Source organism: Crinia signifera, chromosome 9, assembly GCF_055691185.1.
Source record: "Crinia signifera chromosome 9, ASM5569118v1, whole genome shotgun sequence".
Classification (NCBI taxonomy): domain Eukaryota; kingdom Metazoa; phylum Chordata; class Amphibia; order Anura; family Myobatrachidae; genus Crinia; species Crinia signifera.
Genome location: NC_139225.1, coordinates 125,657,163 through 125,681,690, shown reverse-complemented (window position 1 = coordinate 125,681,690; position 24,528 = coordinate 125,657,163). Strand labels below are relative to the sequence as shown.

At 41.8% G+C, this 24,528-nt stretch overlaps 1 protein-coding gene across 1 annotated transcript; it reads right to left on the bottom strand.

Annotated features, from left to right (window-relative positions):
• Nucleotides 1–647: 647 nt before the first annotated feature.
• LOC146035953 (cytochrome P450 2A5-like) lies at nt 648–24,528 on the bottom strand. The gene is made up of 9 exons (XM_083159674.1): nt 21,687–24,528; nt 20,479–20,641; nt 12,625–12,774; nt 11,818–11,978; nt 8,373–8,549; nt 4,730–4,871; nt 2,708–2,895; nt 1,802–1,943; nt 648–885 (listed from the first exon to the last, which is right to left on the bottom strand). The coding sequence occupies exons 1-9, from the start codon at nt 21,855–21,857 to the stop codon at nt 704–706; spliced, it is 1,476 nt and encodes a 491-aa protein (XP_083015800.1). The 5' UTR covers nt 21,858–24,528; the 3' UTR covers nt 648–703.

The window sequence follows — 24,528 nt, the reverse complement described above, 5'->3', positions numbered from 1 at the left end:
TAAACATTTTTAAGCAGAGAGTGTGTCACAGAGGGAAGACAGAAAAGTCTGAGAATTTGTTAAAGAGATTGGTTGGATTATTGGAGAAAAATAACGGGGAGTTATGTGATTACTGGATACAAAAAGGGACATCCTTTGATTGCTGGAGACAAACAAGAGGCAGAGACCTCGTGGCTTAAGACACAAAGGGAGGGATGTTCTAAGTATCATATCCACAATGCTGTACATCGGGCCACACATCTTATACATAATTTTGGGTATGTATTTAAGTTAGAAATGTAATGCAATTCACAAAGGATAGCCCTCCTGATAAAAGAGACATGGCTGTCATAGGGGTTGCTGGGAGGAATCTGATTGGATCCTTCTCAGGGGAAAATGTGCAAAGAAGTCCATAGACTTCCATTGGGTAACACCAGCAAAAGCTGGCATGACCCACCACATCTAATGCATCACACTCCAGAGCTTGGTGCATATAGGAAATGCGGCCACATTCCAAAAATAGATATGTGGTGCAACTTGATGGCTCGAGACACACAAGTGGACAGATGTCTGGAGACACAACCTCTGACTTCCCAGTCATCCAAGAACATGCCCATTTGGAATGGACAAAACCCTTCCTCAATTATTGACAGTTTATATTAAACATCTGGCATTAGCACCTTTATTAAGTCATTTATGTACTCATTTTCTTGATGCTTTTTACTCAGCGTGGGATGAAGCTGATCTTGTAAGGCCGTGGAACATTAGAGAAGCCAACCATTTGTGGTGAGATGTCCAAGTCTTTGAGATCTATGGGGGAAGTGATATCAAAATTCTGTAGAAGTGTTGTAAGGAAGATGAACATTTCAAGACGGGCCAGAGTTTCCCCAAGGCAGACACGCTTTCCTGAAGAAAAGAGCAGAAATCAAAGCACTCAAATTCTGTAGGGTAGAGTATTATATGTATTCTTACATAGAATCATTTTGCTAAAGGTAAAGACATCTATGCCACATTCCCATCAGCCATTTGGGGTCTTAAACCAATGTGGATCAACACAATATTGTGTTTGGCACCAAAACATCTAACTAAAGGCCCATACTAGACGATATTGGCCACAACATCGCTCAGAAAGCGTAGCCAATATTGTCTAGTGTGTACAATGCCTGTTGTTAATGATACGCACTCCTGTACGTCAATAACGACCCCCTCCATCGTCCAAGCATGTCCACACGAGGGAGGTCATCACTAACAACGGCCATGCTGCAGTGGCAGCACGGCCATCACTCTCTCCACTGCCCCCCTGCCATCCCTCACCTCGGAGCAGGCATCGGCAAATGTGTATGTGCTTGCCGTGCCTGCCCCTCCACCGGGTCCATGACGCCGCCAATAAATAAAGTGAGCCATAGATCTAGTTAGATCATGTGTTTCTACAGGATAATCATTGAAGGTTAATTTAGAGGTCACATGTTCCAGTTAGTTCCTTTGTGTTCCTCTAAAACAGTGTTTCTCAACCTCGGTCCTCAGGACCCCAATAGTGCCTGTTTACCAGGTCACCTGGCAGACGCACAGGTGCACTCATTATTCACTGACACATTTTAACATATCACTGGTGGAGCTAATTATTTCACCTGTGATTGTGTGAGGAGACCTGCAAAATGTGAGCTGTTGAGGGTACTTGAGGACCAAGGTTGAGAACCACTGCTCTAAAGAGCTCCCAGAACAAATTAAATATCTTCCGTTTCTGCAATATTCTGCATAGATTACATATATACAGTATGCCATTAGTCTGTGAGTTGCTGTCAAGTGTAGGCTCAGAAAATACCTGCAGAAAATACCAGGAAAGCATCGTTCTTCTTAAAACTTCCATTTTGGTCTAAGAAACGATCAGGGTTAAAGGTAAATGGATCAGGAAAGTATTTCGGATCCTGGAGAACGAATGTCAGGATAGGTAATATATCTGTACCCTATTGGGAAAAAGGGACAAAATTAATAAAGCAAGTAAAGTTGAGGTAATAAATTGATATTAATCTTATACTGTGTAGATAGATCTTTTAGGGCTTGATTCTGAGTCGCATATAAGTTTAAATGCAACCACATTTTGCAAAACATGCACATGCCATAGAGAACATATGCATCTTTGTTTATCTCCAGGCGGTTCTAAGGTGAATATATTTCGGATGTCTTTCTAGGTCCATAAAATTTGCACTTCTGGGTGTCAGCAGGGAATAGGCACGGAAGAGAATCATCTCGTAGGTGTATTGTGGGCATTAAGCTAGGGTCGAATGATTATATTCTGAGTGTATGTTGAGTGCACACTATTTTCAGTAATAGCTCATGCACATGGTATGGCTCAGGCAAATGCAGGTGGGTTTCTGGTCGCCTGTAAACCTCCCTCCCTCTTCTCTTGGCCAACTGCTCAAATGATGACATTAGCAATAGTACATAATATTATTACTAGAGCTTCCACCACAACATCCAGTTTAAGGGACAGAGCAGAGCTGCTGCACATGCCCAATGGTAGTAGCTCATTCTACCAAGTTTGCTGTGTGTGCGGATTTGAGCCCTCATTCAATGCTCTGGACCAGAGAGCAGCTGCCAGGAAGAAAAGACAGACACCTTAACATGAGGTGGAAGAATATGTGCTTGGAAAGTTCAATTCTATCTCCTGCTGGCTCTATTATGTTTGTGTAAGGCGCACTTATACACTGGTGCCAGTTATGTACTATACCCGAGGAAGGGTAAATCCATGGAACTCTGTGTCCTTAGACACTGCATGTGGAAGGTTCATAGGCAGCACATTAGCATAACGCTGGATCTCATGGATGACGGCAACTGTGTATGGCATAGACTCCCGATCTTCTTGCTCTGGCACTCGTTGCCTGCCAATGACATGGTCAATTTCCTTTTGTACTTTGCCTGTCATGAAGAATTCATACGGAAATTTGTTATGCTCATCAAAAATGGTGTCTTCCAATATGCAAACCAAGAATTGTCACTGAGAATATACCCAGGCTTCATAAGTACAATGGTGGCAGATAGAGTTGTGCACATTTGAACAATTAGACAGATACAAAATATTATTATACAAAATGCCCCAAACCTTTGGACATAAAAAAACAACATTGTACTGGGTAGTTCAGACATATAGGGGGAACTTTACTAAGACAGTGGTTATATTTCAAATGGGATGTTGCTATGGGAAACTAATCAGAATCTATTTCTCATCTATTTAAGATAGACGATAAAGGAAGTGCCAAAGGGAAGAAAAAACTGCATATGGTCCAACATTTCAGCATGTAGCCTGGGCCTAGGGATTATTCAAAATCATTTATGGTTCATGGCCGATGTCGAATACTTTAGCCATCGATGGGGGAGAACCAGATGGTTTCCCTCCATCGATGGAACAGCAAAACAATGTTTTGCTTTTTTTTTTAAGTGCCGTGACACAGAGCATAGCTCCGCCCCCCGACACCCGCGAAGCCCCACCCCATGTTTTGATTGGCCCACAGGCCAATTAAACAAACACAATGGATGACCATCGATATGTAAAAATATCGATGGTCATCCATAGCATAGTTTAGCACTATCGATGGCCAGTTGCAGAATTGCCATCGATGGCAACCATCGATGGCAATGGCAACAATGGCCATCCCTACCGGGCCTCTCTGCCTGATCTGGTACTGATTAAGAGGAAAACTAGTATGGGGTCTTACAGTTTTCCAATGACTAGTAACTAATGAAACCAACCAATGGGCTTACATTAAAGCAGAGAGATGCACAGCCTGGGTTCCTCCTGCCATACCATAAATTTGCCCCAAACTGGTTGAACCATGTTTGGAATATCTAGGAAAGTGAGGACCCCCCAAATGGGGTTCCCATTTCCTTAAACCCTAGGGATAGTCCCTGCAGCAATAGGTGAGGGGTTAACAGTGTAAAAATTACTGTAAAATATATATTTTTTTTTACAGTAAAGGGGTGTACACATGTGGTGATTCTTATAGGCGATTTTGACTACATTGACAAATACGCTTAGAAGATTTGCCTGAATCGCCCCACGTGTGCACAGCTGGCGATAGCGATGTGCAGCCCCACAGTGTTGCTTTCGCCCAACCAGTGCAGGCAAGAATATTTTTGCTACACTGTATATTTGGCTGCGGCTCCCGTGGCTGACAGGAGGTAGTTAGTGGTCTCTCTGACGGCTTATCTACATCTTGATACCAGTTTCAGGCAAAATCAATGGGACTGAGTCCTGTATGTACATGGCAAATTATTGCCTTGCCCCAGGCATCAGAAATCCTATGGTCATGGTTAACAGTCCTAGCAAGACTCTCCACACCACTTTATCTCTCTCCACTTGATCTCCATCCAAGCTTTGATAACCCACTGCTTAAATATTGTTTTTTTACACATTAACTCATTGGCAATACTAGCCGCCCGAGCTGGCACAAAGCCGAGCAGGTGGCGTAATCGGGTATCGGGGCTGGGGCGGCATTGGGAGATGTCAAGATCTTCCAGCGGCGCCTTTACAGTGCAGTGAACGGGGCCGGATCACGTCAACCAGGGATACCCGTTCACCCTGCCCCTGGATCTGCGAGCGTCCCAGAACAATCTTTCAGGACATTTTCCCATTGACCAATTTCCCGGGTTGTTGCGGGTTCATGTGCAATAACCTGGGAAATATTTGTCAGTGTGAAAGGGGTATCATTGGCAACATCTCTAAAGTGTGACATCTTCCGACTCCATTTCTTACTTTTGATGTCAGGGTACTTCAGTAACAGTAGAAATGCGTGTCTCAGTGTCGTGCTTATTGTTTCCGTCCCAGCAATAAACAAAACTGTTGTGTTTGTATAAAAGTTCTTCATATTGAATTGTGTGGCTGGATTTTGCTTTTCCTGGAAGTACATAAAATAATATCAGTGAACTTCAGTTTGAAGGTGGGTTTGAGTAAAGTTCAAACAAACTCTTGTTAGTCAATATCCCCGGACGGGTGAGCAAGTCTCCCGCATTCAGCTGGTTCCTTGCGCAGCTCCTGTTCCACTGGTGAAATATCGGTATTCGTGGCTCTTTGGGAGGGCGTGGAGTCAAAATAATGCAAATTGCATAATTTTGACCCCCCTCCCTTCCCAAAGAGCTACAATTGGTGGCATTCACTGTACAGGGGGTGAAGCTTGATGACATCCAGCTCTAGCTGCCCCCAGAAATGTTGCAGAGTCTTCTCTCCAGTTGACTCCAGGAGAGGAGACTCGCAATATCGGCAACTATGCCATCATTTCAAACTCACCTATTCCTGTCCAGTTTAGAAGTGGGTGTGAATCAGCAGTCTGTACACAATGCAATGAGAATATTCACAGCGGTAAGGTGATTATGTACGTGTGAGCAGCAATGCATGCTACAGTGCAAGAAGGAGATTAGGTTCAATTAGTTATGATTCATTTAAAACCCATCAAAATTATGGCTTAGTCCCTATCTGCTCCTACCTCTAATCTGTCTTCACAGCTCCCTCTCTCTATATACAGCAAATTAGAAACATAAACATTTTTTTCACTTAGGGGGTGTATTCATTGCGGCCGGCAAGGGGATTAAATGCTGGGGATCGTCAAAAAACAAGCAATCCTCCCTGTTTAACCCCTGCGAGGCTGCTCACCCTATTCAACATGGTGGGGAAATCCTCACTGAGGACAGCGAGGTCCGTGGCTAAAGCAGGGAGCCCTCTGCATTTAGCCACAAGCCTCTCTTTTTTAGCAGCTGCATACGCCATTTACCCCTCGTTCCAAAAACGGTGTGTGCAGGGGGGTCATTTGAATACTGACCCTGCAAGCTGGGACAGCAAGCAGGCAGCCCTGCTCACTGTCACAGCTCGCAGATATAATTGATTTCTGCCTTTTATGTTAAGGAGTAATTTGGTCCATTGAGCAGCCTCTAGTGGTCACTGGCAGTACTTCACATCAAAAAGGTGATGAGAATTCAGCCTTATAAATAAATAAATACATACAGTACATATACAGAATATATATATATATATATATATATATATATATATATATATATATATATATATATATATATATATATATATATATATATATATATATATATATATATATATATATATATATATATATATTTTTTTTTTTTTTTTTTTACCTAATAGTGGTATGGTGCCTAAAAATAAAGTCCAAATGCATCTTTGTAAGATCTACATCCAGTGAAGTGAACAGGAGATGTTTTTCCAATATTTGTTTATTTGACTTCACAGGATTGTCAAGGTAAAAACGCTTGTAGGAAAACCGACGCGTTTCGTCTCATTGGGCCTTATTCTGATCGGTGCGGATATTCCCGCATGCGGACGGACCGCCGATGTTGATCGTCTGCGCATGTGCAGAGGTCACTCTGCGCATGTGCAGGCGATTTCGCCGCACGGATTCTTTATACGCCGCACAGGGGGCGTAGAGGGGCGTGAGGGGCTACTTAGCCTCATTACCCTATGCATACGCCCCGCGTTTCATGGGCGTTCCCATGCAAACGCGGGGCGTATGCATGGTAATGAGGCCGTGACGCGTGGGTACGGGGCGGGCATCTGACATCGCCGGATGTCAGCTGCCCGCCCCCATACATGATTTCACACGGACAAGTGTCCGTGTGGTCTTGTGTTGCGGGACCTGGTGGAGCGTGCGGCCCTGCATTCGATGTTCGGCGACCATCGAATGCAGGGGCTGCTCCCAAGACAGAGGAGGCGTATCCCCGTCCAATTTCATGCGGATCGCCACATATCCGCGTACGGACGGCAGGTGGCGATCCGTATGGAAGGCGGGGATTCGCCTGCACGGTTGCGGCCGCATATTCTGATCGGGCCGCACCGATCAGAATAAGGCCCATAGAGACTTCATCAGGGGAATACAACAGTCTTATGGTCATGAATTTATGAAATCGGTAGAACACTTCCTTCGGTACTTATGTAATATCGGGACTCCCGTTTTTCTTATTAGACCGCGTGCGCTCGCCACGCTTCGGGCACGGTGGCTCGCTGCACTCGCCACACTATATAAAATCAACTCCATGCGTAGTTGGATAGTAGGGGTATGAAAAAATGGGGTGCATATAACATGGGAGTCCAGATAATACATAAGTACCCTTCCTTCTTTGTAGAGATGTCTTTTAGATTTTTTTATATCAGGACATGGTGTTCCTTGACCCTACATTAGGGATATATACCAATACCGGTTGGTTGGTTGGTTTATAGTATACCAATTTATAGGCCTCCTCTAAAAAGTTTACCTAAAACACAGATGACAATCCTTCATCCAATAAAATATGTAAATAAATGTCCAGTAAGACTTCTGGTTGTTTCAGAGAGGCTAGCCCTTGACAATCCTGTGAAGTCAAATAAACAAATATTGGAAATACATCTCCTGTTCACTTCACTGGATGTGGATCTTGCAAAAGTGCATTTGGACTTTATTTTTAGGCGCCATACCACTATTGGGTAAACATATTGGGCTTTGTTCATTCCCTTATTGGTGAAGCTGCCAAGTATATAATTGTAAAATAAGCTATATTGAAAACATATTTGTGAAATAGGCTTTAGCGCGAGTTGGAATATTGGGGATATATATATATATATATATATATATATATATAGATACAGAAGTACCATCACACTCGCCATTCCTAAGAATGGGGTGCAAACAGCACCCACTTCCCAGGATGGGGTGCATTGGCCTGTGACCACACACAGGTTGATTTTTAATTAACCTCTGTTACTGTGATCATAGCTTTCTCATGCACCCTAGATAAGCTCATTTACCTGAAACCTGTGACAGCTGCCCCTTTAATACTAATTTAAGTGCTGTGTTTGGGATGGTCTCACCTTTTAAAAGCCATAAGGACATGGCAGTTGAGCTTTAACCCAGGAAAATAACACATGTTCATTTTAGCTATGATGTGCAAACAGTTGCCAGGTTCCCATGAAAATCAGTTGTTAGTGTAGGACTTGCAGTGAAATGGGGTCCCTTGGCGATGGGCTGCAAGCTTAAATGCATTGATCAATTCATGAACTAAAACCCCATTATTTATTTAATTGATTATTTGAATGTTAAGGTGAGTTAGTTTGTTGTAGTGAGTGCTGGCCCCCCCCCCCTGTGTGTGTTTATATATATATATATATATATATATATATATAAACATTATGCAATTAGTTCTTTTAACAATTGTTCTTTTAACCGCAGCAAAACTTCTTAAAAACATCCTTCTGGTATATATAATCTTCCCATATTTATTAATCTATCCTGGTGGAAAAGTGAATAGGAAATGTATATATTTTTATGTGCGTAATAAAACACTAACTGCTAAAACTTAACACATTGGTGTAATGAAAAATAATGACCGTACATTACCTCTTCCATTCTGATAAGAAAACTATCAATCAAGTGTCGTGGTCTACTTGGATCCAATGTCTTTCGATCAGTCTCCATCCTCTCTTTGACAAATTCATCCAGTTGGAATGCATACTTAGTTGTTCTGTGATGAGGTCCGGGAATATGTCTCATCAGCAGGTCAAACATATCATACAGCTGCAGTACATGGCAGAATGTAAATTCAAGAAAGTCAGCTAAATAGCTCAGCATTCAGTATAGGTGCCATTGTTCTACTTCTATTACCTATAATTTCTCACAGCCTCATTATATCATAATACAGTACAATAGATTGATTTAGCGTGTGTGCCAGTGATAGGCTTATTTACATATGATTTCCAGATGGAGCCTTCTTCAACTTGCCATCTCTGGATAGCCATGGTGAGCCATGGCTCACCAAAGCATATTGTTTTCAGATGCAATACAATACATAGAACAATACATTAGGGGATTAGCATAGGATTAAGTGGTTTACTTAATCCTATTAAAGGGCTAGATGAGGATGGCTCTATCTGTATGTCATAAATGATGCACTTTATGCTTTATGGCATCCTTAACACATACTGTTAGAGGCGAGCAGCTATATATCTTCACCTTGAACTGGCAGAGAAGAACAAGTTTATAAAAGAAGCTGCATTGTTAATATAGCCAATGGTTCCTTTACCTGTATAATAGGGGGTTACGTTCTGTACATTGCACAGGTAATTCTCTCACACTGTACATTACATTGGGCTTGATTCTGAAATGTAATCAAATGTATTTGCAGCTGTAGCAGTGCAAAAATATGTAAATGTCAGAGCCGTCTGGATTTGTATTGAGACGCTCAGACGGCTTTGTAAATCCCAGTGGCTATGTAAAAGATGCAGGATATCTTGTAGGTCATTCAATTAGCAAAAATTCTGAGTAGGTCTGCAGCATTGTTAAAAGAAATAAAGGGTCTATAAGTCTTGGATAAAATGGAGAGAGTGATGAAGTACCAGCCAATCACATACCCACCAACTGGACCTTTTTGACGGTACGGAACCATATTTAATTGGCTGTACTGGCCAAAAAGGCCTTTGTACTGGATTTCTGGGTCTACAACTGTCCATTGAAAGTATAGAAAAAGGGGCGTGGCCACACCCCCTTTAACATAGTAACAAGATTATGGCACCCACCTCCATAAATGCTTTAGGGCGAGATGTATCAAATGGAAAATGCGGGAAAACCCTGGTTTTACCGCATTTTCCAATTTATCAAAAATTATACCGCAGTGTAGGGTATCGCCACCTTTGGGTGGCGATACCCTATAGAAGCCTATTGGCTTCTTTTCGCCGCCCGCCGACGCAAACCCGCCGCCTCGCCGACCCCCCCTCTCGCTTACCTTCCTGAAGGGTCCTCCTGGACCCTGGAAGGTAAACCCCTCCTCCCCCTAGTGACGCAGCCGGACGTCCTTCCGGCTGCAGGGGGGAGGAGGAGGCGCCGGGGACAGCTTGCTTAGCTGTCCCCGGCGTGAGGGATGCAGGAGTCGGCTGGGAGGTGACGGAGACCAAGCACACCACATTCCAGGTATCCCGGGGGGCCTCCGTCACCGCATCGCGTTGCCAGCCGCATAGTACATATGCGGCGGCATCGCGGCGGGGGGGGCGCGAAGGGCGGCTATGTATTTTAATACATCCCGCCCTTAGTTGCTGTGAACATTGCAAAAGTCCTGAAAAGAATTCAACAGTATGTACAGTCCCATGATCTGATTGGCTAGAACTGTAATTGTAAATGGATTTCGGCCCTATTGTCTGTGCTAATTAGAGCACTGGTTAGCACAGATTGCCCAAATACACATCGTTACGTGTGTGAGATCTATCCGCAGGGAAACAAAAGGATGATTTCCCTATCCTATATCGCTCAGCATGCAGGCTAGGAGAAATTGCCCAGTGTGTATGGGGCTTAAGTTTCTCTGACCCTGGTGAATTTTCCCTTCTCCTATAAAAGCTGTTATACACCTACTGTGTCTCTGTGATGTCATTTTGATTATTAGTTTTATAAGAAAATGATTGCAGTGTTTCATGAATACCTAAGATTGTTAAATGGATAAGATCTTGGTTGCAGGACAGAAAACAGAGAGTTGTAGTAAACGGAGTACAGTCAAAGGAGAGAAAGGTTACAAGTGGAGTACCCCGGGGATCTTGTATGGACCAGTGCTATTTAATATTTTTATTGGTGATATTGCAAATGGAATTGAGGGTAAAATGTGCCTTTTTGCAGATGACACAAAGGTATGCAACAGGGTAGACACACCAGGAGAAGTAAAACAAATGATTGATGATCTAGGTAGATTAGAGCAGCGGTCCTCAAACTATTTTGCTCTGGGACCCCATCAGACAATAAAAATAACTATGGGACCCCAACAAGTGACTGCAGGAGGTCATGACATCACATGTGTAGTTAGCAGACAGCACATACATGGCAGCATTGTGGAGGCACAAAATGATGGGAGGAGTCTAAATAACAGACAATTCAACAGATGTTTCAGACTCCTTCAATCACTGACTGAAATAAGAAAAGTCATCAGCCTGATGGTCAGCAACATGGAGCAGCGACCCCATGCTGAGAAGGTCGGGACCCACTTTGGGGTCAGGACCCACAGTTTGAGAACCGCTGGATTAGACCAAGAGCATGGTAAATACAGTTTAATGCCCCAAAAAATGCAAAATCATGCAACTGGGTCTCAAAAATTCAAAGATTAATTTTAGTATAAATGGCACTATAATGGAAACTACTGAGGAAGAGAGGGATCTAGATGTCACTATTTCAGGGGACTTAAAGGCAGGTAGGCAATGGAACAAAGCAATGAAGAAGTCAGATGCTTGGTTGCATAGGGAGAGGTATCAGCAGTATAAAGAAAGAAGTAATAATGCCACTGTATAGGTCATTGGTACGACCTCATCTAGAGTACTTCAGTTCTGGAGGCCATATCTCCAGAAGGATATAATACATTTATAGACTGTACAAAGAAGGGCAACTAAAATGGTGCATGGCCTACATCACAAAACGTACCAGGAAAGACTAAAATATCTTAATATGTATACAGTACTTTAGAGCAGAGAAGGGAAAGGGGGGACATGATAGAAACTTTCAAATATATCAAGGGCTTTAACAAGCTACAGGAGGGAGATTTTCTTCACAGGAAGAGGAGCAACAGAACAAGAGGACATGCACTAAATCTAGAGGGAGGAAGATTCAGGGGAAATCTGAGGAAGAATTACTTCACAGAAAGAGTAGTGGATAAGTGGAATCGCCTCCCATCAGAGGTGGTAGAGGCAAATACAGTAGAACAACTTAAATATGCTTGGGATAGGCATATTGATATCCTTACAAAAAATAAGGATGAAATATGGTTTTCTTAAAAAGTGGTTCTTATCTGCCATCAAATTCTATGTTTCTATGTTACCTGACCCCAGAAAGACGTCATTGATCGAAATATGTCATCGATGATGAGCATCAGCCTGCGGAAATCAGGGTCTCCATAGCTGTACCTGTTCCCAAAGATGATGGAGCAGATAACATTAGCAGCCACCTGACTGAAGTAGCATGTTGGGTTGAAGGGTGTTCCTAAATGTGGAAACAATTTACAGTACATCTGCCAAGATACATGCTAAACAGATACATTATAGTATACTATATACTTTTGTATGGGTGCTGGATGGTGTTCATCTTTTGAGGCTTCCCCGGTCTCAATGAAGCATTATGTGGGTGTCCACACAGGGGGATCACCTAGCTGTATTTCCTCTTCTCAACAGACTGTGATAAATGAGGACTATACATATTTTTTTCTAGTCACAGCCTCTTGTACCCTTAGTCACTAAAATGATGATACAAAAGGCTAATTTAATTATATGCTGTAAGGTCTAATTGGTGTAAATGCCAATACACACTAGGCAATTTTGTGCTCAATATCTGTGAGTGTTTATGGTTGGATGATAAACGGCGAGCTCTGATGCGTGCTCCCCCATCATTGCTGGCCACCACCATATGTGGACCTGTGATTGCCCCCCCCCCCCCCCCCTGTGAAAATTGCTAGGTCATGTGAAAATCGCTCAGTGTGTATGCACTGACGGATTTATCGCTTCTCATACGCAGTGTGCATGTACCTTAGGACCTATTATAGGGAATGTCTTAAATTTTCAGTCTATAGACCAGTGACATTTTTGTCCTCTTACCTCTTGCAAAACATTTTGATACACAAGGGACTACTTACCATTCATCTCCTTAAAGGTTTCCACAAGAAAATGTGCTTCCTCTTGTATCCTTTCTTCAATGCTCCTTTTCCCCATGCCAAAATTTCTCAGGGTCATAATTGAGAAGCGGCGAAGCTGTTTCCAGCACTCTCCATTACTGAATACCACTCCTGGGAAATACACATGACAGGTACTGTTAAAGAGTAAGGAAGCCCTTCTGGTGAAGGAATACATATTGGTACTTTACAACACAAAAGCTGCCTCTTTGCAGATGATGTTCTTCTATTTGTAGCTAACCCTGAAATCACTCGTATTCACTCTATTCTCCAAGAATATTCTAATGTTTCTTTTTAGAAACTAAATACTACCAAAACGGAAGCACTTGCCTACGGTATTGATGGCCCCCTTCTTAAGTCCCTGCAGCCACAATATAATTATAGAGAACGAGGGGTTTTTACCTGCGCACTGAATCTATCTTTTTGATAATCTTTAACTAGCAGCTGCACCTAAACGGGTGACTAATCCCGTTTAAGAAATGGGCAAGATATGAGAATAATTTTGTGGTGCTGCGCTCCGTTAATGAAAATTCTACAGTCTGTTTTAAAATGAATAAATTGTTGTTCTTTATTTGTAATTAATAGAAAATGTGTATGCGGCAATAGACCTTTTCAATACAAACGCCTGACTTGAAAGACAGAAATATTGTATTCCTTCAAGGTTCTTACAATTGCTCGTGGTGAATAAATACAAGAAAAGAAAAAATGAAAAAAATCAATCAAAAAAAATGAAAATGAAAAAAAATTCAGAAAAAATCAACACAAGTGTGTCGTCAGTTATCTGTCCAATAAATTGGACGGTGTGTACACAGTTGTCACAATATTTTGCAATAATTGCAGTAAATTCAGGGTTCCTTGGTAAGAAAAAAAGTTGGAGATCTCCCTAGAAGAAGGCAGAAGCCGAAACGCGTTGGAGGATATACACTACTACCACATCTATACCTGTTAGCAACCAAGCTAGCAGCATCTGGAAGGATCCCACGTCGAAGCGGCCGGTGGGTGCACACACCGCCACGCAGCGGAGACCTGAGCGAAACTGAAGGATACCAAGTGTACCGGCAGTGGTGAGTATCGGAAGGAGGGTGAGCCAGGCAGGTCATACAGGGTCTTGTAAAGGAGACCGAACGGTCACCGTGAAGGATCTCCATCCAGAAACGGTGAGCCGCTCCATCTCCAGACAGGGAGCAGCGTCTGCCTCACTGCAGCCCGGTCAGCCGTGTTACGCACGGACCTGCCGGTGCCACGTAGTAGACGAGCGCAGCACCCAAGTCCAGGACCCTGCGATCCCAAGCCACCTCCCAAACGAGAAAAACCGCGACCGAACACGAACGCCAATCTACAGGTACCAGCATTAACCGGTAACTCAGTGACAGGAGGAATACAAATAGCGGGACGCCGCTTGACATTGTTCTAAAGCACAGACTAAGTACAAACACAACTTTTTTTCTTACCAAGGAACCCTGAATTTACTGCAATTATTGCAAAATATTGTGACAACTGTGTACACACCGTCCAATTTATTGGACAGATAACTGACGACACACTTGTGTTGATTTTTTCTGAATTTTTTTTCATTTTCATTTTTTTTGATTGATTTTTTTCATTTTTTCTTTTCTTGTATTTATTCACCACGAGCAATTGTAAGAACCTTAAAGGAATACAATATTTCTGTCTTTCAAGTCAGGCGTTTGTATTGAAAAGGTCTATTGCCGCATACACATTTTCTATTAATTACAAATAAAGAACAACAATTTATTCATTTTAAAACAGACTGTAGAATTTTCATTAACGGAGCGCAGCACCACAAAATTATTCTCACACAATATAATTATGCCTGGCAAACATCCTCCCTTCAGTATTTAGGTGTTAAAATCCCCTTGAACCTCCCAGATGCTGTCACACTTAGGGCCTTATTCTAGTTCACTCTTTCTGACAAAATCCTTCTTAAATGGACAAAACCATGTGCACTGCAGGGGGCAGATGTAACTTGTGCAGGGAGAATTAGATTTGGGTGAGTTACTTTGTTTCTGTTCAGGGTAAATACTGGCTGCTTTATTTTTACACTGCAATATAGATCTCACTTTGAAGTAAAACCCCACCCAAATCTGATTAAAATGATGCTTCTCCCTAAAATTCTCTATTTATTTCGAGCCATTCCGTACCTTAATGTACTCAATACGTTCTACATTGTTATATCCACTTTCATTTGGAAAAATAAACAAGCACGGATGGCCAGAGCCCGGCTACACCGGTCCAAATGTAATGGCGGCCTTGCTCTTCCAAATGATGAATTATATTAATCTGCCTCTATTAGACCAACTACCCTCTCCACAATTATAACTCAATTGGGTTATTATAGGTATCTCCGTTCCTCCTTATTATGCGTGTGTATGTGTATACGTGTGTATTTATATATGTATCTCTTTTCATACAAGGACTTACGGCATCGCCCCCAACATTCCTCTCTTTTCGATCCCCTCTTTCTTTTCTCTTCCCTTTTTTTTTCTTTCTTTTGTGTTTTGTATTTGCTCTTTTTCAACTTAATTGAAATTATATTAATGCTATGTGTTTTGTGCTGAATGCAGATACGATAGCTGTGCATAATTACAACTGCATATTTTGTAATAAAAACTTTCCTTAATAAAAATATTCAGTTAAAAAAAGACTAAGGAAGATGTATCACTAAACACCAAGTGTTGTCAATATAATGTAACAAACATATATTTCATCCAGTGGTGACCCAAGATCTAAATATCAGTGCCTATGTAAGTCAGTGTTTATCAGTTATATTGCCCTTTGACTCACAAAGCATGCTAAGTCATTAATGAGTTACCCATTTTTGCTGGACCAAATTGTTTGCTGTCATCTTCTCAGCTCCCAATGTATCAAACAGCAATTTAATCAAATCTATGTATGTACAGTATGGGTAAGGAATTGTCACAGTTTGGGTGTGACCCTGCAGCCATCACTGCTGTTTAGGACAGCCACTGCAAACCGTCCGCTGCCTCTGTTGACCACCCCTGATAGATTACTGGCACCTGTAATAACTAGGACTTTACCTTTAATCGCCACATTTGGCGGGGCAAATTAGGTCCGCCCCAACACCGGTGCAACCAGATCTTACGCAGAGACAAGATACCAGTGATCTTCAAAGGCCATAGGTGAAAAGGTGAAACTGACTAACATGGGCCTGACTGGGAAAAACACTAACGAACAAATCTTGAGCCAATCTCTGGTAAATGAGTAAACAAAACATATAAGCGACCTTGTAACAAACCAAAGACGACCTAGTCATAAACATAACAAAACACGCCAAGCGAAAGCACAATATAACACCACACAACAAAACACAGCAAACGAGACAAAGAGATGGGTACTCACAATACCCAGGAAACCACCCTGCATGGGTGAAAAATAAACCAATAGGTAGCACAGACCTTCGGCTATCCTCTGGCAATCCCAGAGGGAATGTACCCATATGGACCAGAGAGATATAACAATACTGTCCAAAAGATAACTGGCAAAAACAAGTAGTAAAGGAATAAACCAGGGCTCCAGGTGGAGCACTTACAGTGTCCCAGGACTGGGACTGAAAGCAGGCAGGAATGTCCAGGCGCAAATTAGACCAAAAGCTGCTGCAGGAAACTGGAACAAACTGGAGGGCAAATGAATATCACCAAGGTGGAACTAGACTGCTGGATGCAGTGAGCAAGAAGCTGGTCCTAGAAACTGGGAACAAGATGCTGAAGCTATATTTGGTGTCAGGGACTGTGCCTGCAATCCCTAAAACAGGAGCAAGCACCAATCAAAACAGCTGCAGAGGCACAGGCCTCAAGAGCACAAATTACTGCATCTGAGACCAAAGAAAACTATCTAATTAAAGGAAAGTCTTGTGCACAGAGCAACACACACAGGTTTGAGTTGCAAAGGCACAGACTCACCCCTGGAGGCCCCCATGAGAGTCCATCACCAGAAACAGACTCTTGGAAAGCACACAGAAACTGACAAGAATAATCAAAGGAGGTATGAGCCACAGTGGTGGCTCATGACAGGAATGACTTGCATAACAGGTTTACTTATATACATCTATATAATGAATCAGCTTAATTGTGTGTCTCTGCCAATATGTACCTTCATCAGGGATAAGTATTGACATGATCTCCTATCTTATACACTTCATTGGTCTGCTGGTTTGTTTATCTGTCCATTTATGCTTTCAGACACCCCTATACTGATTAGAATGAAACCAACAGAAGGTGGCTAATTTGGGTTCTGGCCAAGTTTTGGGTGGGGTTAGAGTTCTGGTTGGATCTTCCGTTAATGTATGCGGGGAAGACCTTTGACCCAAGAGCCTGCTCTGGACCTTCCATTGTATGGATTTGTTTGAAAAACTTAAGTGGTACTTCTGGATCCAAGAAAACATACTAGGGGGTTTGACTCCTGATTGGATCTCCTGTCAATGTTCACCAGACAGAACTGTCACCTGGTGAGCCTAATATGTGACTTACACTGGATGCACTGGGTGAATTTGGATGAAAACTTCCCAAAGTGAAAACATTGGGTCTAAGAAGGCATCCTAAAGTGTTGACTTTTTGTTCAGACCTCTTGTTGGTGTATGCCAGATAGAACTTTTACATCCAATTCATTCATAACTTAATAACTTGAAGATTTAAACCCGGCAACACCAGGTACTTCAGCTAGTCAGTAAGTTTATAGAATGACCAGCAGGGTTACTAGAGGGACTTTACAGTTTCAAAATTGTTTAAACGTTTCAGTTTTATTTCAAAGCTTTCTGCAGGATATACTGACGAAAATTTTTAAATAAAACTGAAACGTTGAAACAGGTTTGGTATCCGATGCCTTATGTACTGATTCTAAGAAGTCCTGTGAGTGCCGCTTCTTCTACACTCTACACAGTGTACACCGAATTGGTCTACTGTGGATTGTACCACGGCAACTACATAGTATGGAAGGGATTGAGTGCCGACTCAGCTCTGACTATAGATAGATGATACTGTAGATAGATAGATAGATAGATAGATAGATAGATAGATAGATAGACAGATTGCAGGTGGGTGGCACTCTAGCGTATGGAAGAAATGAAAACCAAGTCATGTATTAATCAATATTTTGAGATTTTAATACATACTGTATCAATACAAAAATGCTTTCTATAGCCACCCTCACATGTGACGCTTCCATTGCCAACGCCTCCACCAGCAATCACTGAGGTGAAATTTCAATCAGGTGTAAATTAATCCACTGCAAAAGCCAAATATTTCTAGCATCTTGAAAAACATACAATCCCAATAAAACACATTAAACACATACATCAATTAAAAAAGGACAAATATGTACAAAACGAACACATCATACACTGCTTCATCATAGACATTAGCAAATGGCAGGAAAATTAAATTTTATAGCAAAAGATATATCCTCTAGTTCAGGCATGTCCAAACTATGGCCCTCCAGCTGTTGTGAAACTACAAGTGCCATCACGCATTGCCACAGTTTTGCTATTAGGGAATGCTAAAACTATGGCAAGGCATGCTCGGACGTGTAGTTTCACAACAGCTGGAGGGCCACAGTTTGGACATGCCTGCTCTAGTTCTTCGTGCTTGAGCACCAGATGACCTCTAGTGGTAGAGACCTGCAATACAATCACGTCTTCAAAAGACATTTGATACATACTGTATACAATGTAGCAACTACTGAACATTCTAAATTAGGACAATATGGTTACACACCTATTGGGATATTGAGTGCATTGGCATGTCTAACTAATGCAGGTCTAACTTTTGTTAATGTCTGACTTTTGTCATTGTCTAACTCATGCATGTCTAACTTTTGTCTAACTAATGTACAGTATGTCAAACTTTTGGTGCCTATCTATTGACTGTCTAACTAGACATTGTCTGGGAGCCGTCTGGAACCCATAAATATTCTATATCATCACCTTGTTACTGAACTGCACACAATGGTGCCATCACTGGAAATACCAATCTTCAAAAACTGATATATTGGATGGTGCCCTTAAAAACAGACCATTTAGAAAAAAAAATGAGATTGTATTTAAGACTTCTACTAAGTGATTGGAATAATAAACTGAAGGTTGTATCTTTTTACTCCTGCTGAAGTCAACAATGATGATAACGAGTTAGAGATAAGGAAACTGTTACCACATCTTTGTAATCCACATTTTCAATGAGCTCACACACCATCTAGTGCAACAAGAACAGTGGCACTTCCTTCAACAGTCACAATGGAAACAGATTTCAAGTCAATAATGCTTGTAATAATGGTGATGATAACATTTGGGATAGGGTGATGGTAAATATACCTAAACCTTCCTTGAAAACTGCACTACATAACAGTGAAAACCGCACAAAAATCTGTCCAGCAGCTTTGGAGATTAGCGCATTCAGACAGACACACTTTGGATAGGTTTTTTTTTATATACTATGTAGGGATGATGATAAGGATGTCTTATATTTAATTAAATAATACGCTTCATATAATATTTATTAATATTTAATCTTATTTAATATAAAACTTTGTATCATTTTCTGATTATATAGATTGCATTTGTGTGTCTTTTCATAATGGTTTCTATAGGACATTGTTTCCAGACTACACCCTTTGTATTATGTAGGGTAAGTGGGCGCCGCCATCTTGCTGCAGGACAGCTGACTGCAGCTGACCACTTTCAGAGCTGCAAGGGGTATATAATCTATATAGGTGCCTGAACAACATAGCTACCAGCCACTTTCTTAGGCTTCAAATCCCAGTTACCTGAAATTAGTAATTGTGTGCTGGGTGTGGTATGTGTCCCCGATGGTCTTACTGCAACATCGGAATCCTGGCTGTTGGTAGTCTGACAGGGGGAGCAAGCGTATCTGAGCGCCCTGTGGGCTCGCTGTGCTTGTCAAGCTGTGGGCTCGGTGGTTCGCTGTGCTCACCACCTCTTTTATTCTCCCTCTATGGAGGTCATAGGAAATCAGCCCTTGGCAGTGGGGATCCCGACTGTCAGGCATTTAGCAGTTGGGATTCCGATGTCAGAGAAACGCCCATCAAAATCACGGTGAGTCATCCGGCACCCCTGTTTGCCAGCACTTGTGTATTTCTCATTGTCATCAGTGATTTTTTTCGGTTGTCAGTTATGTCAGTAACTGGCCAAGAGCAGACAACAGTCCCCATCTCTTTTCCACCCAGTCAGTCATTGAAGCAGATCAAATGACAAAAAGGAGATTAATCTTAATAGAGCTTCCCAACTACATTGGTTATCAAGGGGAATGAACTAATGAATATTAAGTGTGTGTGTGTGTGTGTGGGGGGGGGGGGGGTTAGTCCATGCTTCTGTACGTGTGTAGGGGATTGAGAGTCATTGGGTAGGTAAAAGTGGGTGCTGGAGGTCATAAGATGAAACCTATTGCCTATCTTGTTGAAGATATCTCTGGCTCTATGATGGTATTTTCTTATTAAGCTTTTAGTGTTACATAATCGTGTTTCAGAATGATACTAGTGGTTAATTCTATGCACGGAAGCCACCAGTGGCAGTTGCAGAGAAGGCGCTGCAGCGCAGTCCAAAATACAAATAGGGGAGCCCCACCAACTGCCACACAACCGCTGATACACATCACTTTCTAGGACTCACAGGAAGCTGGTGAGGTGCCCCTATTTACATTTTGGGCTGTGCTGCAGCCTCACCTCTGGAACGTGAAGATCATTTGTACATTGTGTTTCTCTTTACAGTTCCCCACTGTTATTTGTTACAGTAGATTGCAATATTGTACTTGGTAGGCGGGATTTACTTACCATGACCTTTAAAATATAACTCCACGCATGGCAGTAGGCCTCTGATCCCAAAAATCTCTCCTTGATCCACCAGAGCTTCCTTAACCGCATCGTATCCACAGAGAACAACCACCCGCCGTGGTCCTAGGTACAGTGTGTACACGTCTCCATATCTCTCTCTCATCTACACATGGAAGGTGTATATATTATTGGTATGTGATACACAATGAGCCATACACTTGTTTATGATACAACTACTTACATATGAATAAGTATATATGGAATATAATACTATGAGTGCTCCCTACACTATAAAAACACAATTTATGGGTCATAGGGTTGACTCAGTGAAGATCGACATACATTGGGTTGACCAGTGAATAACGACAGGGCTTAGATCGACACCTGAAATAGGGTGACATGGCAAAGGTCGACAGGGTTGGAAAGTCAATATAAGCAGTAGGTCGCCAATGGCAAGGTCAAAAGGTCGACATGAGTTTTTCACATTTTTAATGACTCGCGTGTCTTTAATGATATCTACTGTCATCTGAACATGCATGCTAAGCGGGGCGAAGGGTAATGTCACTGAGTTTGCACAATATGGATTCCCCACGAGCAGCACCAATATCATCTGGAGCGTATCGTCTTGTGCAGGCATTCCCAACCACGGTCTTCAGGGCACACCAACAGTGCAGGTTTTAGTGATATCCAGGCTTGAGCACAGGTGACTTAATTAGTACCTGAGTGATTCTAATTAAACCATCTGTGCTGAAGCCTGGATATCACTAAAACCGGCACTGTTGGTGGTCCCTGAGGACCGTGGTTGAGAATGCCTGGTCTAGTGTGTATGGGGCTTAACAAATGCTGTACAGCATATGACCAACATTTCCCACACTGTACAATACAGGGCTTGTCCTCTTACCACCGTAGTCTATTGATATACTGTATAGAGCTATTTAGTGCAATTACCTTAACAGTATACAATACAAGCTGCATTCTTCTACACAACATACAATACAGGGTCTGAATTACTCATATAGAGCATTCCCAGAATGCAGCGGTCATACTGTATAATATTCACAATGCAGAAAAAAAATAAACTACATTTTTAATAAATTATCATTTGTTGGAACTAAACCCAAAAATGATATAATTTAGTAACTACAATTTAAATATGGTTTAATAGAAAACACCAGATTTATTTACCCCATGTGGACTCCCCTACTAACCTCTTTCAGAGACTCCACCATTTGCCCGGACTTCAGCTGGAGGAGATTACCGATAATAGGGAGTGGGGTTGGTCCGGGGGGCAGGTTCCGTTTTTTGTATAGGTTGCTCCAGGTGTAAAGACTGAGGACACAGGAGACCAGAAATACCAGGACCAGAGTCAGGGGCTCCATGCTAAGCTGATGTCAGATGACTGTGATTTCTTTGCTGGAGTAAAAGTGCTGTAAGAAATTCAGTAATTAGATACACTAGCTCTAAACCTCCTCGCAGCGATTTCTAAAGGAGTGGCTTGTATTCAAGATATTGACATATTTGGCAGGGAAGCTTCTTTGTCTGAAACTTCCTTATGCCAAAAGCAGGAGAATTCCCAGTGTTTTATAGAGGGTTTTACTAATTAACAAGGCTTGTTTGAGTGATTTTTAACATAAGCATGAACAAATACTGATAATACAATCAAAGTGCAGTAGTTGATTGAAGCAAAACTATTAAGGAAACCTGGCAAATTCTAAAGTTTTTAGGTTTAAATACACACTCATTCCTTTTTACAATATTCCGTGCCCTTGTCTCATACTTGCCTACTTTTATTGTCGCCTCTTTGAGGCATCGCTAGCCCCCCCCCCCCATGCCCCCCCAAAAAGAGGGGGTGGGTCTTAAATTATGTGGCAGTACCTCTGTGACTGTTTAGCCCTGGCTAAGGTCCTTGGGGCAGTGGAGGCCCTCCAAATAAAGGGTCCCACCCAGGCCACCCAAGGCCAGCCTGGGCGGTGGGTGTGGGGTTGATAGCCTTTTTTGTGTAAAAAAAAAGAATTAAATAAATGATAATAAATGATAAATGATAATTCCCAGAATGGTTCCCCCCTCACCTGCCAAAAGCAGGTCTGTTTTTTGGGTCCTATGAGGTCTAAATGCAGTTTCAGTGTCTAGGTTGACAGTAAATAGCTTGACCCCAAAAGTTTGACAAGCACAAGGGAGACATGAATATAAGTTTGAAATGGAAAAAGTGGACACAAATCTTTTGTTTGTGTCAATATTGAAACCTCTTGACATGGACCCCCGATTTGTGTAGTGCGTACTCTCTCATGGCTCGCCTCGCTCGACTTCGGCCTAATTGTAGTCCACATGTATCGTAAAGAATGAAAAATAAAAAATAAACCTTGTCAACCATTCTATGTGTCGACCACTGGCACACTGAACTTTTGCTTGTGTCCACCTTTTGACAGTGTTGTCCTAGTGCATGTTGACCTTTTGTAAATGTCCACATAATGGTGTCAACCCATTAACTGTTGACCTATCGTACAGATACCTCACTAGAACTTGGTTGATCTATGACGAGCTTATCTAGGTTCCACCAATGATTCACAGAGTAGTTCAAACGTGTGTTCAGCATAGACACAAAGCTGGAAATGTACTAATATCAGCAGCTTCTGCCGATTAGCAACTTGGCTGGTTATGAATCACATGCGGCCAAGAATGCATCTTATTTACTAACCTTAAATACAGGGTAGATGGCGCAAAGGGATACTTTGGATACTTGTTATGATAAAAAATCAATATAATTTTATTTATTCATAAAAAGAATTTCATACACTAAAAAGTGAGAGCACCGGCCGGTGAGATTTACATATGGTAAAAATACATCATATAAAAAACAATTACACTAAGCATGCTTTTTACTCTTTTTGATGTGCTTAAAATATTTTTTTGGCACAATATGGTACTTAAGAGGTTAGTAACCACACTTTATCAACCTTTCACACTTATAGTGCGGATAAAAAGCAGAGGTTAACAAGCTGCAGGCTTTAGATTTTGTTAGGCATGCACGGGGTTAAATTTCTGTAAAGCAGGAATCAATAACAGTCTTTTATAAGACACTATGTAGCTGTGGGTGTAGATATTAAATCACTTCCAGGAGTCCCATTCCAATGCAATTAGGCTGCTGATTCCCAGCCAAGTATTAGTGGTCAGTCATTTAGCCATACCATTTTATGCTTTCAGCTGTTAGTAAGCTTAATAGGAATTGAAAAGGTTATACTTATGCTCCAGGATCCTTTTTGTAATCCAATTTGAGGGGAGGTTTGTCACAATGCCCACGCCGTGAGCGGGTCCCCGGCCGCTCTGTTAGTATTGTCAGCCTTATCCAGAAGCTCCGGCTTCTGGGTTCTCTCAATCGGCGGTGCCCCACGTGTAGCAGTGAGGGATTGTATAGATGACGCGTTTCCCCGCCTCCTATGGTGTCAGCGGCTTCATCAGATGACGTACGTACTGTATGTCTTATCCCTGTTATTTAACGGGGCATGCGCTGCCCATCTGGGCGTATATTTTGCTTGTTTCATCAGTTCTAGGTTTTTTCTATATCCTGCACATGCGCCTTACTCACTGATCCAAGCCTCGGTTTGATATCCGTTTTCACTTCCTTATAAATTTTTCTTATAAAACCAGGGCTTGATCTTAACCTGATAAATTCATTTTATTCAGCACAGAGGTGCCATAAGTATATATAACGGTATGTAAAAAGAATTTAAAAGAAAACTTTGGTCACTTATTTATTTATATAACATGTCTATATGTCGCCACTATATCACTATGCCTATTATAGACAATATAATTGTATATACACACACAGTTATTTAAAAAGAGATCAATTAATACAGAGGAGATTTTTTATATTATTATTATTAATACCTCATACATATATGCAGATATGCGCATATATACACACACCCCTTTTGCGTTCTGCACATATATGCATGCGCAAATCCACGCAACTGAAATGGGCAGAGACCATACATGTCTCAATCACGAGTTTTTAAATAATGAATGAATTTATTGAATTACCATATAAAA